The sequence below is a fragment of the Rhincodon typus genome, chromosome 12 (genome assembly GCF_021869965.1).
Source record: "Rhincodon typus isolate 14 chromosome 12, sRhiTyp1.1, whole genome shotgun sequence".
Classification (NCBI taxonomy): domain Eukaryota; kingdom Metazoa; phylum Chordata; class Chondrichthyes; order Orectolobiformes; family Rhincodontidae; genus Rhincodon; species Rhincodon typus.
In genome coordinates, this window is record NC_063343.1 from 27,975,945 (window position 1) to 27,992,369 (window position 16,425).

The 16,425-nt window shown below is 38.2% G+C and overlaps 1 protein-coding gene across 4 annotated transcripts in view; it reads right to left on the minus strand.

Annotated features, from left to right (window-relative positions):
• Window positions 1–16,163, minus strand: part of fbxo38 (F-box protein 38) — a 54,655-nt gene extending 38,492 nt beyond the window's left edge. Inside the window, exons 1-6 of one of the 4 annotated variants that reach the window (XM_048603748.1) lie at window positions 16,003–16,163; window positions 15,744–15,881; window positions 15,405–15,542; window positions 14,251–14,344; window positions 1,805–1,935; window positions 1,378–1,548 (exon numbers count right to left, since the gene is read on the minus strand). In XM_048603748.1, coding sequence (XP_048459705.1) covers window positions 1,378–1,548; window positions 1,805–1,935; window positions 14,251–14,344; window positions 15,405–15,542; window positions 15,744–15,881; window positions 16,003–16,120 — 790 coding nt within the window. In that variant the 5' untranslated portion in view covers window positions 16,121–16,163. Of the gene's footprint in view, window positions 1–1,377; window positions 1,549–1,804; window positions 1,936–14,250; window positions 14,345–15,404; window positions 15,543–15,743; window positions 15,882–16,002 lie in introns of those variants that run through there. The other 3 variants (XM_048603749.1, XM_048603750.1, XM_048603751.1) reach the window with 3 other exon arrangements.
• Window positions 16,164–16,425: the final 262 nt, after the last annotated feature.

The window sequence follows — 16,425 nt, forward strand, 5'->3', positions numbered from 1 at the left end:
GAGGACTGCCTTATCAATAAGAAATTAAATTAAATTGATAACAAGAAGTGAGAGAGAGTTGGAAGGTGTCGAATTTGAGGGTAGAGTTGAAGAACTGCTGAGGAAAAAGACCCTGATGGGAGGTATGTACAGGCCTCCCGGCAGTAGTCAGGATGTGGAGAATAAATCAGGAGATCAGAAGTCATGCAAGAAATGTACTATTACAATAATCATGGGGGACTTCAATATACAGGTGGACTGGGAAAATCAGGTTGGTTACAAATCTCAAAAGAGATTTGTGGAATGTCGATGAGATGGTTTTTGGAGCAGCTTGTAGTAGAACTCATGAGGGAACACGCAGTTCTGGATTTGGTGATGTGTAATGTGGTGAAGATCAATGTGGTGAAGATCAGAGGAAAGTCAAAGGATTGGGAAGCCTTTAAAAACCAGTAGAGAAAAGCTAAAAAAGCAATAAGGGGGGAGAAGATGAAATATCAGGATAAGCTAGCTTGTAAAATAAAAAGAAGATTGCAAGAGATTTTATTAGATATATCAAAGGTGAGAGAGAGGCAGGAGTAGACATTGGACCACTGTAAAATGAGACTGGAGAAGTAGCAATGGGCGACAAAGAAATGGCCAGTCAAGCAGCCCAAAAAAGAAGACCGATCCCATTTAACCCAGAAGTGACAAGTAGGTAAAGATTATTGGTCAGGGGATGACAGATCAAAGAAATGCTGTTATTGGTTATGTTTGGAATCCCCTACAAATACTCAAAAAGGACCTCAAGGTTGAGCATCCGATTTAAACCCAATTTCCACAAATAAACTTAGTTGCCATCATGTACATCTATAATAAACTTCAGCTCATATTCATGCATTATTTTTAACGTCATTGATACTACAATTGAATTTTGATCTGTGTACAGAGATTATGCAATAACTACGAAATGCTTTTTTTCCCCAAAATGCTAAGGAAGAAAGTCATGTTTCTTTGGTTATGGTCATGAAAGGTTTGCCAATGCTAGTCATCACACTTCAACATAACGCAGTGCTTGCATTTTTTTATTTTAACATTTGAGACACTTAATGTGGTATAACAGGAATGAAAGCCTTTTTTCATGGAATTTATCAACACTCTCAGTCTGAAAATCAATTTTGCAAATGGCTTAAGCACTCATATTATTGAGGAACTGTCATCTTAAGTTTAGCAATAAACATGCATTAAAATGACTGAACTGATTAATAGCTCTACTCCATATCACTGATCACCTCTTGCAATTTTTTGCATGGTCTTGCTCAATTTCAAACTGTTGTAGTCCAAGCATCATATAAAAAAAACAAATATTTCAATGCAAATATTTCTAATTAGGTGGACTTTTTAAAAAAAAGACTAATGTACCTGTTATCCAGTTATGTGCATTGTGCAAATGGGGGCAGTTATAAATAGCTAGGTATTTGATGCAAGGAAATACTTCATTTACTGCTTTCATCCCAATGTCTGTAATGATACCAGGATTCTCAACCACATCTGCCAGACCATGCTTTACTAATTCAGCATTGGTCATCTTACCTGGAAAGAGGGAAAATATGCAATAATAAATCATATACAAGCATAGTTGGAACAGACAATTCATACTTTTAATTCCATATACTTTAATAGCCATGTTTATTAAGTTAAATTGAAAACCCATAAAAAGCCCATTTGCATCTGTAGATAGTCAAATTAACTGAATTATACACCATTGATATACCAATCCTGCCCTGAATCACACCACTGAAGTGGCAGTTTTAAAAAGGAAGGTAGATAGATAATGGCAGATTCTTACATTGCAATAGAAATTCATCAACATATCCAAGGTGCAGGGTTTCAAACTGGGGAAATTCCAGCTCTGCCATTTTTAGCGCTGAGAAAACACCATCTTTGGTTAGCGAAGGTTGAATACGAACTTCATGTAACCTAAAGCAAGTAGAACAGAACAGGTCAAAATTGTCAGGTTACTGACCTCTTAAAAATATACTTGCACACTCCCATTTCTACAAATGTGGATCTTCCAGATTTTCAAAAGGACAAAGGTCACAAACATTGCCTTGCTGTGCAACTTATTTGGTCATCGTGTTGAGATAAAAATTATACATGCTTCCTACTGCCATCATTTTCCTTTCATGCTGCTGCACAGATTGAAGACCCATATTTGGGGAGTCTTGATTATGTCAGTCCTCATTGTGATTTCTTAATTATGCAATCTTGCATATTAAAAAAATCCTCAAACCTCAAATTGTTTTTATTGATTTAAAAAGCTACAAAATGAGCATTTAAGCTCTTTCAGCAATTTTGGAAATACTGTATTTTCTTCTTAAAGTCTGGCCATCAAATTAAACAGTACAATTTTGAACACAACCCTAAGTAGGAAACTCTAAAATGACAACTAAACGATATGGACATACTAAATTAAACATACAATTTTGAGATTGAATTTCATTCCCTAAAAACCTAAATGACAAATTCATAATGAATTAATGGTGTAAGATATTTTGAAAATGCATGTATTTGGATCATTAAAAGTAGGACTAAAGGGCGAAATCAGCCATAAAAAGGGCAAGTCAAAAATGTATTTAAGATGGAATATTAATTTACCGCAATTAATATAAAAGTACTTCCAAAGATGTCATTTTGGACTCAAAATGTTCACTGTTTCTCCGTCTTTCCATAGACAACCAAGCCTGCCAGATTTCTTCAGCAATTTTCATATTTATTGATTTATTACATGCTTGTTTTTATTTATTCTATTTGTATAGATGCCCACAGTGCCAAAAGTTTAAGCACTATGCACAATTTTATGCTTCCCACTGCGGAAGAAATATTCATGCAACAGAACCTGTAATATAGACTCACTAGAAAAAATACCAGAGATAAACAAATATTTGTAAAAAAGAGGATTAAGAGCTAGGCCTGCATCCACATCAAATGTTCAAAATGTTGAAAGGCTTCAGAGATTTAGGTTGTGCACAACACCTTCAAACATATTTACCAAAGTAGCAGCTCTCAAACTATATTGCCAATAAAGCACTTGGGCAGGGCTAAAGACCCCGCAAACCCTACCTGATCTGCCTTTGCTCACTACTGAATAAAACCTCATCAGAATTAATAAGAACATAGTTTGTGGTACTCTTTCTAAACTGTAAATTATTTAATGCCAGAAAAAGGTATAGATATTTTCATACCGTAACATGAATACTACAAGAGAACACACTTATTTGAAACTTACCAAAAACGTAATAAAATCAGAAAAAAATCTGAGAAACTAACACCTATTACGCATCCATACCAATGTAATAAGAACAACAGTAACAATAATTATTTATATGCTGCTGCTGGAATTATGACAAGTCATGCCATGCACAGGGGAGCCTGTCCCTCTACTCATGCAGAGGCATGCTGTGAATGCGGGTTCTCACCCGATTCCCTGTATGGCCTGAACAACAGCACTGCCTTGTCAGTGACCAATATTTTGGACAAATCGTGAGTCTTCACTTGAGTGCGCTGATGGATAATTTGAGAACTACTGCAATAAAGTACCACAGAACAGATGTGCCAAAATTGAGCCCCTTGAGATTAAAAGGAACAGTGGCTGCATGGGAACAAAATTAGCTAAAGAATAGAAAGCAAACAATTGTTTTTCAGACAAAGAAAGTGTGTTGTGGTGTCTCCTGGGTAGTTTGTGCAAGTCCACTGCCATTTCTGATGCATATTGAAGAACTATACTTGAGCATACAAGATATGACTTCAAACATTTGATGAAACAAAACTCAAAATGTAACAAATGGTGAGGGACATAGTCAGGTGTCAGGAAGACAGATGCGGCAGATGAAATGTGTGAAGTGATTAATTTCAATGGGAAGAATGAGACACAATTTTAACCCAATTGTGAAATTTAAAGAGAGGATGGAGGATACAGACACCTGGGGATCTATGTACACAAGCCTTTAAAAGGTGGCAGGCCAAATTAAAGATTCTGTTAAAAACAGGATCCTTGCATTTGTAAATAGAGACAGAGTACAAAAGCAGCCAATATCCTTTGGTTTAGCCCTGGTTCAAGTTGGTACCAGATTTGCCCCATTCTAGGAAATATACATTAGAAAGTTTTAGAGAGAGTATGAAGCATTTGGTCTACTCCTTTGCTTTCCAAATCATTTCCTACCATGACTCCCACTTCAAGGTTTCAAAACTGTTGCAGCCGATCAGACAATGATGGGAGGGGGTAAAGGACAAGACCTCAGAGCAAAGGGAGGAAGGGTGGCCATGGCTGCCTTGAAGCCTGCAACTTCAAAATTTCAGCCTGCAACCCCACTTGGGCTCCCAAACAAAGGATATTGGTTGCTTTTGTACTCTGTCTCTATTTACAAATGCAAGGATCCGGATCCTGTTTTTAACAGAATCTTTAATTTGGCCTGACACCTTTTAAAGGCTTGTGTACATAGATTCCTAGGTGTCTGTATCCTCTATCCTCTCTTTAAATTTCACTATTAGTTTTAAATTGTGTCTCATTCTTCCCATCGAAATTAATCACTTCACACATTTCATCTGCCACATCGGTCTTCCTGACACCTGACTATGTCCCTCACCATTTGTGACATTTTGAGTTTTGTTTCATCAAACGTTTGAAGTCATATCCTGTATGCTCAAGTATAGTTTGGGAAGAATGCTCGAATGTGACAGCCCAACCAGTTCAAAGAAACAATTGAGCTTTATAATTCTTCTGTTTCTTTGAGTTATATCATCTTTGATGCCATAGTACGATCAATCAGGATGGGAGTAACAGTAAATTGATTTAAAGTTATCCCAAATCTCTTCTGTTCAAATTCTAAAACAATATATTTAAACAAATCATGAGCATGACTCCTAATTTTAAATTAAACTAATCTTAATAATAAAATTTCTCAAATTCAGCAGTACTTCCCAAAATCACCCATCATGAAGAGGTCTAGACGTTTGCTAAAAACATCTGACAAAATACCAACAAAATAAAAAAATACGTTTAGTTCAACATCACCCTGTTTTCAGCAAAACAGATTGTACCAATCAATAAAAACATGCACTAGAATCATCGTTTGATTCTTGGATAATTGTGATAACCTTCCATCTGCCTCTGAGTGGTTGCAGAAATAGTTCTCTGAAAATTATTACTCGGGAGAAAAGCAGCATTTATGTCAACTGATCCATGCAGCCATGAAATGAGGGCAAGGGAGATAAAGATTATTTTTCACATCTGCACAACTTCAAAACTTTTAGCAACTAGATTCACTTTAACCTTAGAAACATCATTTCCAAGAGTCTTTTCAGTACAAGTCTACTTGTGTGTGTGTAGGGTCTAGACGACAAAACTTTCACTTACATTACTGGAGGTTCCTTCTCTAGCACGTGATGGCTTTCTGATGTAAGAAGCACCTTCACACCCACTTTCTACACAGGCATTGTATTATTTTACTCACCACTCAACTTATTCTGGTTGTTTACAGACCTCAATTTCGAGCCATCAGCCTAAGCATTCAAAGCTTAACCTAGTCAGTAACATTTTCCTGCAGGTTCCACAATTGTCGCACATCACCACTAACTAGACTCATTCGGGTAACTGGCCTGTGGAATGTGATAGCTTGGCCCTGTGCATCATAAATCACTCATCTTACACTTTTTAGCCACTGAAGAGGTACAGGTGCCTTGCTTATCAACTGCACAGAATTAAGTGCAATTAATTATGATGAACAGAGTTGAACAGTTTGATTGCAATATTTGACAAGTTCAGTCTTACCATAATGACCCAATCACCCAGGCTGTTCCACTTCCTATGAACATCTATTTTGTACTACACTAAATCTCACTTCTTATATTCTGTCTCAGACAAGCTCATACAATATCTCAAAGTTCCCAGAATTTTTGCATACCTCAACTTTGATGAAAACCCATCTCTCTGCACATTAAGCATTCAAATGTGCAGAAAGGGTGATACTAATCATAAAATGATACCTTCTAAAACTGGAAGGCTACCAACAGTCCAGGGTTTTGCATAGACTAATTGATGAGAGCTATATCATCCAAACACAGAGTGAATGCTTTGCCTGAATTTGCTATGTTAAGGAAGGTGTCAACATGCAGGTGACAGCTTAGATAGTTTTACATAGTTTCATCAAACTCGGCAGGTCCATTCCTGAAAGGCCTTTCAGCTGTGATACTAACATTCATGACATAGATATTTCACATGGTTCAGAAATCATTGCAAATTCTGCTTCATAAATCCTCATTGGGTAGTGTAGATCTGCTTTCTGTTTTTCCACGATTTTCTCCCTAATAATCCTTTTGTCCTCGAGATCTATCATTGTAGAAAGATTGTAGAGAATCTAGCCACTTCCTTCTTTTCACTCGCCATTCTCACAGCAGCTCGACAGCTTGGTATACGTTTCACTAACTTGCTACTTCACTTGCCGTTTGACAAGTAGGGAAAGGAAATTCCATGCAACTTTAATGATTGCTCTTTTTCCCTTCTTGTTCTTATTACCTGATGTCATTAATACTTTTCTTTCACCGAAAATAAACAGAGATTTTGTTAAGGAGAAACCCAGTTTGGGTAAACCGCAGAACTACTGCCTTTCTAAAACAGTTGCCTTATGATGTCCCAAGTTTAATTTGCGTCTTTTTCAAATAAAGATTTATTCAAAGGCAAGGCATATCATTAGCGAGAAACTGCACCAGTAATTACTTCAGCTAATTTACATGGAAATACAACACTTTAGTGACTTCAATATGATGTCATCACCAAAGCTAAAAGAATTTTTATATATTTTCTAACCTCATCTCAATCTTATCACTTAATACATTTATGCACAAATTTAACCAATCATTGTGGGTGTACCTACACCAAATGAATTGCAGTGTTTCAAGATGACCTCCTCCTCAAGGGCAACTTAGGGATGGGCAGTAAATGCTGGCCTAGCCAGTGGTGCCCACATTCCATGAAGGAATAAAAACGATGTATTCCATGTATTGTCAAAGTGCAAGTGCAGCACTGCATAAAAGAGTCCACAAACAACACATTCATCACAGCATTAAATTGTGAGCAGTACAATACTTTCAGAATTCTCATTATCTTCATTCCATTATTGAATGGTTTTGGAGGTCCTGGCTACTCTGTTTTGGGTTGTTTACTGATGGCACTTTAAGTTTGTTCATCAAATATTCCTGGGACACATTTGTCTATCATTGTTGTCTCAATGTTGTTTCCTGCTTTAAAGATCCATTAAAAAGGTGATCTCGTCCTCTGCCTGTTTTTAATCTTTCCATTGTATTTGTTGCACGTATATAGCATCTGGGCATTTTGAAATTTACAATCACTGAACCCTCTATTCTACACCAGTACGAAGTGTTTGATTGCTTCTACGAGAATAGACGGAAATGATCATGGACCCAGGAACATTTTCCCCAAGACAGGAGACATCTAATCCAACACAGATTCCTTCCTCAAGTACCTTATACAAGTGAGAATTAGAAGTCAATCTATGAGGCGTGCCAATCTAGTAATATAAATACAATTACTGATTGGAGGATCACCAATGGAAATTAAAGTAATTTTTTACACAATTATTCCATGAAATGTTCTTCCCAAATTGACCAACTATGCTCTGAAGCCCAAATGAATTTCAACCATGCCTCACAGACATTTAAAAGATGTACCCAAATCTCCAAATGTTCAGATAGTTGGAGATCAGATCAGACACCGAAAGACCAGGACCTCTTGGAAGTCCCAATGCAATGACCATACTGCAAAATTTAAACATCTGAAGAACAGTTTTCCAGCCTCTGGAACCTTTTAAAGAGTTCACAGCTCTGAGTTAATTTGGAAACTGGAGGGTTCTAACTTCCACTTAGTTACCTAGGATAAAGTAAGTTTTAAACCTGTTAATATAACTATTGGTTAGCTACAAAACTGAGCCCCAACCAGAATTTCCTCTAATTTGCTTTCTAACTGTGCAGGCCTCTGAGATCCATGCGTGGCAGTGACGTCCAGAGCCTGAAGTCAATGCCATGATCCATTTGCCAATGCCAATCACTAGGAACTTTGCCTCCAACTATTCACACTGACCACACAAAGACCCCTACAATCTCAACTCAATGCCCACCCCTCTTTCCACCTCGCCTCAACCACCTACCAACCTACATCCCCTCAACAGCACATCCTACCCATCACCTTTCTTGCAAATTTCATCTCGGAACTCTTAACAGAAAGGGTCGGGCCTTATTCCTATCCAACTGACAGACATCCAGACCACAAAAATTTTTGATTTTAATTCTTATGGGAAGCAAAGCCAAGACCATATCTTATTTCCTTTTTTGGTATGGACATCACCAGGTGTCCACATCACACAATGTTATGCTTCATTGGGGCAGCTTGCTGGAAATCAGGCCCCATTACTCCCAGTGTCATCACAAAATTTAAAGATTGTGAAACGCGTGCAACATTCTCCAATTTACATCATCTTAGTTCCAGATTGACAGACAGCATGGACCAGGCTTTTGTGCTTAAAAATGACTAGTTATGTCAAATAATAAGATTCTATCCACGCGTAAGCATTTGAACTGCCAACATATAATTGTTAGTTAAAACTCTAAACACCTTATAAACGCCCCCTCACACATACGTGCACAAGGAATAAAATGGATGTTACGAGGAGGGAAAACTAAGAAAGCAGTTCAGCTGTCTCTGTTCACAGGATCTGCAGAGATATTTCTTGCAATCAGAATGGTGCTTTGTGGTCTTGATTGCTTGCACTGGTTTACAAGAGGCACACCGTGGTTGTCTCATTTATGAAAGGTCTCTGACTTATCAATTAAAAATCTCAGTCTACCAGTTGGAGGAAAAATAAACTTGAGACAAAGGAAGGTTTCTCAGAGACTAGTTCACAGGCCCAAGCTACTCAGCTACCTGAGAACCAATTACATCACTACAGACAGGCAGAAAGCCTTTCCCATCAATAATTGATTATTAGTCCACAGGCCAAGCAGCTACTTGTACCAATCAGGGTTCCCAGTTTTATACAACCCTTCAAGCTCCTGCAAATTACACTTCAACTACCACTGGAAGCAGCAGCTGTGCAAACAGTGTTCACAGTCAGTGACAGGTTACTTGCCTCCAAAACATACAGCAAACTTCCAGCAATTCTTGTTTTTCTAAAAAAAAACATTCTTTTCTCATTTCTATATTTTTGATTGTGGATTGAAAAGACATTATCTTTGCAACAGCATAAAATAGGAGTAGGAATACGCCATCCAGCCCTTTCAGCCTGCTCCAATCATGGAGATCATGGCTGAGCTATTTCAAAATTATTTTCCCGCACTATTCCCACATCCTTTGGGAAACATTAGAAATGATAATCTGTCTTGAACATACTCAACAACTGACCCTCCCCAGTATTCTGGGCAAGTGGTGAAATTGCTTCTCAATACAGTCAACATGGCCTACCCCTTATTGAGATTGATATTGGCACCACTTAAAAGATGTAATCACATTGTTGGAGTGTAATGTAAACCAAACAGTCAGGGAGAAATGCAAGGGCAAACATCTAAGGTTTTGGAGTAGATTTGTAGCTCGGGTTGTGGGTGTTGAGGTTGGTTGGCTCGCCAAGCTGGTTTGTTGTTCGGCAGGTGTTTCATTACCCTGCTGGGTAACATCATCAGTGCAGCCTCCGATGAAGCGTCGGTGTGTTTTCCTGCCTGGTTTTTAAACTCTGGATAATGGATATCCAAAAAAACTGGGTCAGACGATGCCTACGCGAACAACATCATCAGGAAGATACTACATGCCCTGACACACTCATCACACTACCCTACATCAGGAACACATTGGAACTAACCACAAGACTCCTACGACCGCTGGGCATCAGAGTGGCACACAAGCCCACATCAACCCTACCACAACTGCGCACCCAAACTAAAGACCCACTCCCCGCCAAGGACAGGACCAATGTCATCTCTAAGATCCCCTACACAGACTGTGAGAAACACTACATCGGACAAACAGGAAGGAAACTAACAACAAGGGGACATGAACACCAACTGGCTACAAAAAGACACGACCAATACTCACTGATCTCAATCCACATGGATAAGGAGAACCACCAATTCGACTGGGACAACACCAAAATCCTGGGACAAGCTAAGCAGAAACAGGCACGGGAATTCCTAGAAGCCTGGTACTCCACGAAGAAAGCCATCAATAAACACTTAGAACTTGAGCCCATGTACACTCCACTACAAAGGCAAACCGGAAGTGAGGCAATCCAGCTCAACGGACTCCAGGGTTTTTAAACCAGGCGGGAAAACACACTGACGCTTCATTGGAGGCTGCACTGATGATGTTACCCAGCAGGGTAATGAAACGTCTGCAGAACAACAATCCAGCTCGGCAAGCCAACCAACCTCAAGGGCAAATATGTAGGCAAAATCCAGAGAATAGTAAATGATAGGATAACAATAAAATATTTCAACTTCCCCACTATTAACTGGGATAGACAAAGAGTAAAAGGCTTGGTCGTGGGGGGAGGAGGCGACTCAAACATATCCGAGACAGCTTTTCAAGCCAGCATCTATGAAGTCCTACATGTCCTTGACCTAATTTTAGGAAATAAAGCCAGGCAAGTGGAAGAAAGTAAGTATCATTGGAGGAACATTTCAGTAACGTGACCATTCTGCAGTAAGAATGAAGGTAGTCATGGAGAAAGGGACAAAGATGGACTGGGAATAAAAGTGAATTGGAGGCAGGCTAATTTTAATATGATACTGCCAAAGTGAACTGGGAAGCTTTTGGTAAATACTGATGCTCAAAATGCATGGGGGCATGAAACAACTAGTGGATAAAATAAAAGAAAATCTAAAAGGCATGTTATAAGTATATTAGGGGCAAGAAGATAAGTTAAGAAAGAGCAGAGTCCATTGGAGACCAACGTGCTAAACTGTGTGTGGAACCGCACGATGTAGGTGAGGTTTTAAATGAGTAGTTTGCATCAACTATAGCGAATATAAAACAGTAAAGTACAGAAACAGGCCTTTTGGCCCTGTGCCTGTGACAGCCATGATGCCATTTTAAACTATCCCATCTGCCAAGATAGAACACAGAACATAGAACATACCAGCGCAGTACAGGCCCTTCGGCCCTCGATGTTGCGCCGACCTGTGAAACCAATCTGAAGCCCATCTAACCTAAACTATTCCATTATCATCCATATGTTTATCCAATGACCATTTAAATGCCCTTAAAGTGGGCGAGTCTACTACTTTTGCAGGCAGGGCATTCCACGCCCTTACTACTCTGAGTAAAGAACCTACCTCTGACATCTGTCCTATATCTATCACCCCTCAATTTCAAGCTATGTCCCCTCGTGCTAGCCATCACCATCCGAGGAAAAAGGCTCCCACTGTCCACCCTATCTAATCCTCTGATCATCTTGTAGGTAGTCAAGGATGCTTAGGTGTAGAAATCAGGGAAGAGGACTGCAATATACTTGAACAAATCACAATGTAAAGTGAGGAAATAGCGGCAATTTTAGAAAACTTAAAATTGGATAAATGCCCAGGCCCAAATTAGGTGAATCGCTAACTGCTGTAGAAGGCAAGTAAGGAGATGGCAGGGGCCCTAGCAACAATTTTCAAATCCTCCCTGGCCACAGGAGAGGTGTCAAATGGACTGGAGGACAGCTAATTTGCTATCATTGTTCAATAAGAATGGTAGGGATAAGTCAGATAACTATAGACTAGTGAGTGACAGCAGTGGCAGGAAACTTTTGGAAAGAACTCAGAGGAACAAATTAATCTTCACTTGGAGAGGCAAGAATTAAACAAGGATAGTCAGCCTGGCTTCATTGTGGGGAAGTCATGTCTGACAGGTGTGTATATGAGGTTGGTACAGTTGATGTAATCTACATAGGCTTCAGTATGGCTGATGACATGTTACATGCATGACTGGTCAAGAAGGCAAAAGATCATGGGAACCATCACTACCTGGCAAATTGGAACCAATTTAGCTTGGTGGCAGGAAGTAGAAAGGTGATGGCCAATGGTTGTTTTGTGACTGGAAGCCTGTGTCCAGTTGTGCTGTGTTCTTTGCTAATTGCAGTGCATATTAATGATCTAGACATGAAGGAAGGAGGTTTGGTCAGCAAGTTTGCAGATGACATGAAAATAGGCAGAATGTAAAATAGCAGAAAGGAATGCACTAGACCACAGGATGACACAGATGGACAGAACGGTGGCAAGTGGATTTTAATCGTGGGGATATGTAGCATTTGGGGAGGACAAAGCAACGGAGTACATGATGAATTTAGGAGATCAAGAGGATGAATGGGACCTTGGTGTGCATGCCCACCAATCCTTGAAGTAAAAAGGCCAAGAGGATAAGGTGGGTAACACAGCTAAATGGATATTTTTCTTTATTAGTCACGGCATTGAGTACAAGAACAGAGAGATTACGATGGTATAAGACATTACTTATGTCACAGCTGGAGTACTATGTGCAGTTCTAGTTGCCATGTTACAGAAAGGACATAATTGCTCTACAGGGCAGAGGTGATTCACCAGGATAGTGTAAATAATAAATGCGGGCAATTGGAATTGGCTGAGTGAGCACCATGGTCAGCATGGACCAGCTTGGGCCGAAGGGCCTGTTTCCATGCTGTATTACTCCACGACTCTATAACTGTGCTTCAGCTATAAATGGAGACTTGGTAGTATGGTATTGACACCCTTCAAGCAGAGAAGACTGGGACAAGGGGGAAGGAAGTACACACCTCATTGTGGTATATAAAATTCTGAGGGGCATAAATAAGAAGAAACATTTCCCCTTAGTAGAGGGATTAATTACCAGGCCATAGAATAAAGCAAAGTGGCAGGAGGTTTCAAAGGCATTTAAGGAAGAATTTTTCCCACCCAGAAGGCAGTGAGAATCTGGAACTCACTGTCTGAAATGTGACAGATGCAGGAATTATCACAACATTTAAGTTGCATTTAGATGAATACTTGAAATGTCGTAGCATAGGATCAATTGGGCATTAAGACTTAAAACACTTTGGTTCAACCACACTTAGAGGACAAGGGAAAGGATTTAGTCAATGCCTAGGAAACAAAGTTTGTGGTGGGATTTTGGATTCTTTAAAAAAGGACGTTGGTTTCCCAGTATTTAACTCCAGGAAATTTCTGCTCAACCAATAACTGAGTGTTCAGAGACAAACAGTAATGATTTTTCTACTCAACAAAAAATCAATAATATGGGACAATAAATTCAGGATCCATACTAGTAGCATATGGCATTGGGTAAAATGTTTCAATTTTCTTTTCATGTAAAAGATCAATATAATGCAAGTGAATTACTCTAAGTGGCAATGGTAACACAGGGGATTAACTAGATAATCAATTGAAGATGGTATTAAAGGGGAACAAGAGAAGAAAACGCAACACAAGACAAAATTCCAGTGGCTTGGTCGAACTAGAACAATTAGCCAAACAGTTTTATTCTGTTACCATGATTTATAATGATACCATGTTGAGTTGGCACTATCTAATTTCTAAAATGTATCAAGTCATGCTTGAAACCAATTTACCAGCAAAGAAGACCCAATCTAATCTTTGCTTCCCAACTGTTTTTATTACAAACATCTAACGTACAGGAACTTCTTATCCCGTCATACACAAAGTCTTTTCAATCTTTGTTTTACTAATCTATGACTTGACGTATGCATTCACTTTTCTTTGAGTGTTCACTATCCAAGGACCTATCCTATTCTGTACTTTCACAAAGTGAACTAACACTTCTTACTTTAACAACTTCTCAACAATTTTCTGCAGGAAATTATACAATACAAATTTTCGAAAGAATCTTATGCAACTCCATAAATCTTTCAACTTTCTGGAAATAATATGCCAATTAAATACGTACTTTGTGGTTAAATAGCATGTAACAAAAATCACACATAAAACATTAGAAAAGCACTGAAATAGAATAAATTGTTGGGAATGCACCCTACACAAGTCATATTTCCCATTACCAACCAGCTGAATATTCTTCACCCTCATAGTACTCAAAATACATTGCTAACCTTTAAATTTAGATTACGGATAACTCCGTTTGATATGATGTTGTACTCTAAGGCACTATCTCCCATAGGTGTATCTTACTCAAACTAATTCATTCAATACACCTACAAGGCATTTATGACATACATTGCATAAACTCACCTACGTGCAGCAGTGATAATGAGGTAGCCAAGGTCCACTTCTAGTGCATTTTTGCATGCTCCAAATACAATAGTATGCAGATTTCTGAAACCACCTATATTAAGAAAAGTTTTTTTTTTAAAAAAAGGCCATTTCTACATAAGCACAAGTACCGGCTCAGCCATTTATACTCTTTTGTTGAATAGGTCTTTTCTAACCTTTCGACCCCAGATCATTTCAGCTCTTAGTTCACTGTCAGTCTAATCCCATCTGCTTGTTCCTTTGAGATTGCCTATCCTTAATCTGAGATTTATGCAAGTGTTTTTGATAATGCACCTGGGCAAATGGACAACAGATCCTGCTGAGTAATTGCTTTTACGTACTGGACTAGCTTACGTCTCCACAAAATCTCATTTCAATTTTCAAGAGCTGCAGAGTATCATAACAGACCTCATTTAAAGTTTAATGCAAAAGTGAATTTATTACTGAAATGGAGGACAAAGATAATCTAACATTAATATTGTACATTTATAGCAGTCTTAACTAACTCGAGTGGATAAAAATATAAGATTGCAACTCAAAAGAAACCTTTGAAATTTAATGTATAAAAAATGGAATACAACATCGGCAAAGATGCAAAAGAAAGGAGAGGAACAACAGAGCAGCCATTTTTTACACATCCCATGCAAACAGAAAGAGAAATGGAAGGGCGCATAACCGGTAGTCATCTAATTTCTACTAGTTAATAACTCATGTCTAGTGTTTCTACAGAATATCAATAAATTCCTTCTCAAGTTACAAACCTGAAAACCTCGAGATTTTCCAACTATTCAGTTTAATACAACAGCCTGTTTTATATTCCACAAGCATTTCCCTGACCTCCTGGATTTTAGTTTATTCATTTAAAATTCCAAAAGGCACTGTCAAGTAAAAAATGGGTCAACTATGAATTTTGTATATATTTGAAAATTAGGTGCTAGACTTCCCTTCAAAGCTATTATTAACAGGCAAATATTACAAAATTGTAACATTCAAGAATAGGCTTAGTGCAAAAATTTGGTTTGAACTGGCTGACAATGTACAGTAACTGTCTTGTTTATCAAAAAAAATTCAGCCACTAAATCAAAACTCTTGTCACATTAACCTATTCTCAAGCATAATGAAAAGTCACATACCTGACCTGGAGCTGTCTTCAACTACGTGTTGAATCAATCCTCCAAGAAAAGGTACACGAACTAGTTCCAAATGTTCTAAGCTTCTGGCTGAAGCTAACCCAGTCACTAGTGGAACATACTTTAAGGAATTGGTGGGACCTACAAAATGCAACATAGCAAATGTATTCTTTAAAATTTTCTTTATATCATAAGCATAAAACATGTTTTATGTCTGATTACCTGTGGTTTAAAAAAAAAATTGCAAGTATAGCACATCTTATACAATTTGAAGAATGCCTTAAAGAAATAACCAATTTATTTGCATACAGCATCTATGTTGAAATTACTCTTCTTTTGTACCTGCACAATTCCGCATTACAAAAGTGCGTAAACTGACACACAGAAAGTCTTTAAAAGGCTGAGGTTTGGTTAGTCGAACCCATTGCAAATACAGGTGTCTCAACATTGGGACACAAGGAATTTCGGGAACATTCACTCCTAAAAGAAAAGAAATTTAAAATAAATCAATTCAAATTTACAGGAACATTTCAGCTAAGAGATTTTAAAACTAAAATCCCTTTTTCTCCACTGCAAACCAAATGCATAAAACTCTGCTTACCAACCAGATGGAGTGTTTGTATCTTGACTCCTACTGGAATTGTTAGTTTGTTTTCTGGAGGGATTGGGAAAGCACCATTACGATTTCGAAACTTTCCCAAGATCTGGACTTGTGGCATGTAATTCCAGATGGCTTCTACTAATTCTAAATGGGAAGTTTCTACACCCTACCAAAAAAAATGATAAAGGTACTGAGGAAACAAGAATTTCATAATTTAATTAACAGCCAGAGAGCTCACTAAACTTACAGATTTGCATAGTCCCGAAATATAAATATAAAATACTCGAAACTAAATTATACAGTTGAACTGAAGTGAATTAATACAATTTCTCACCAAATTTCTGGGAAGTTCATTCAGGATCTTTTGCAGTGGAGAATCTGAGTTTCTTCTAATTTTTTTTGTTATAACTAATCTAGCAGGGA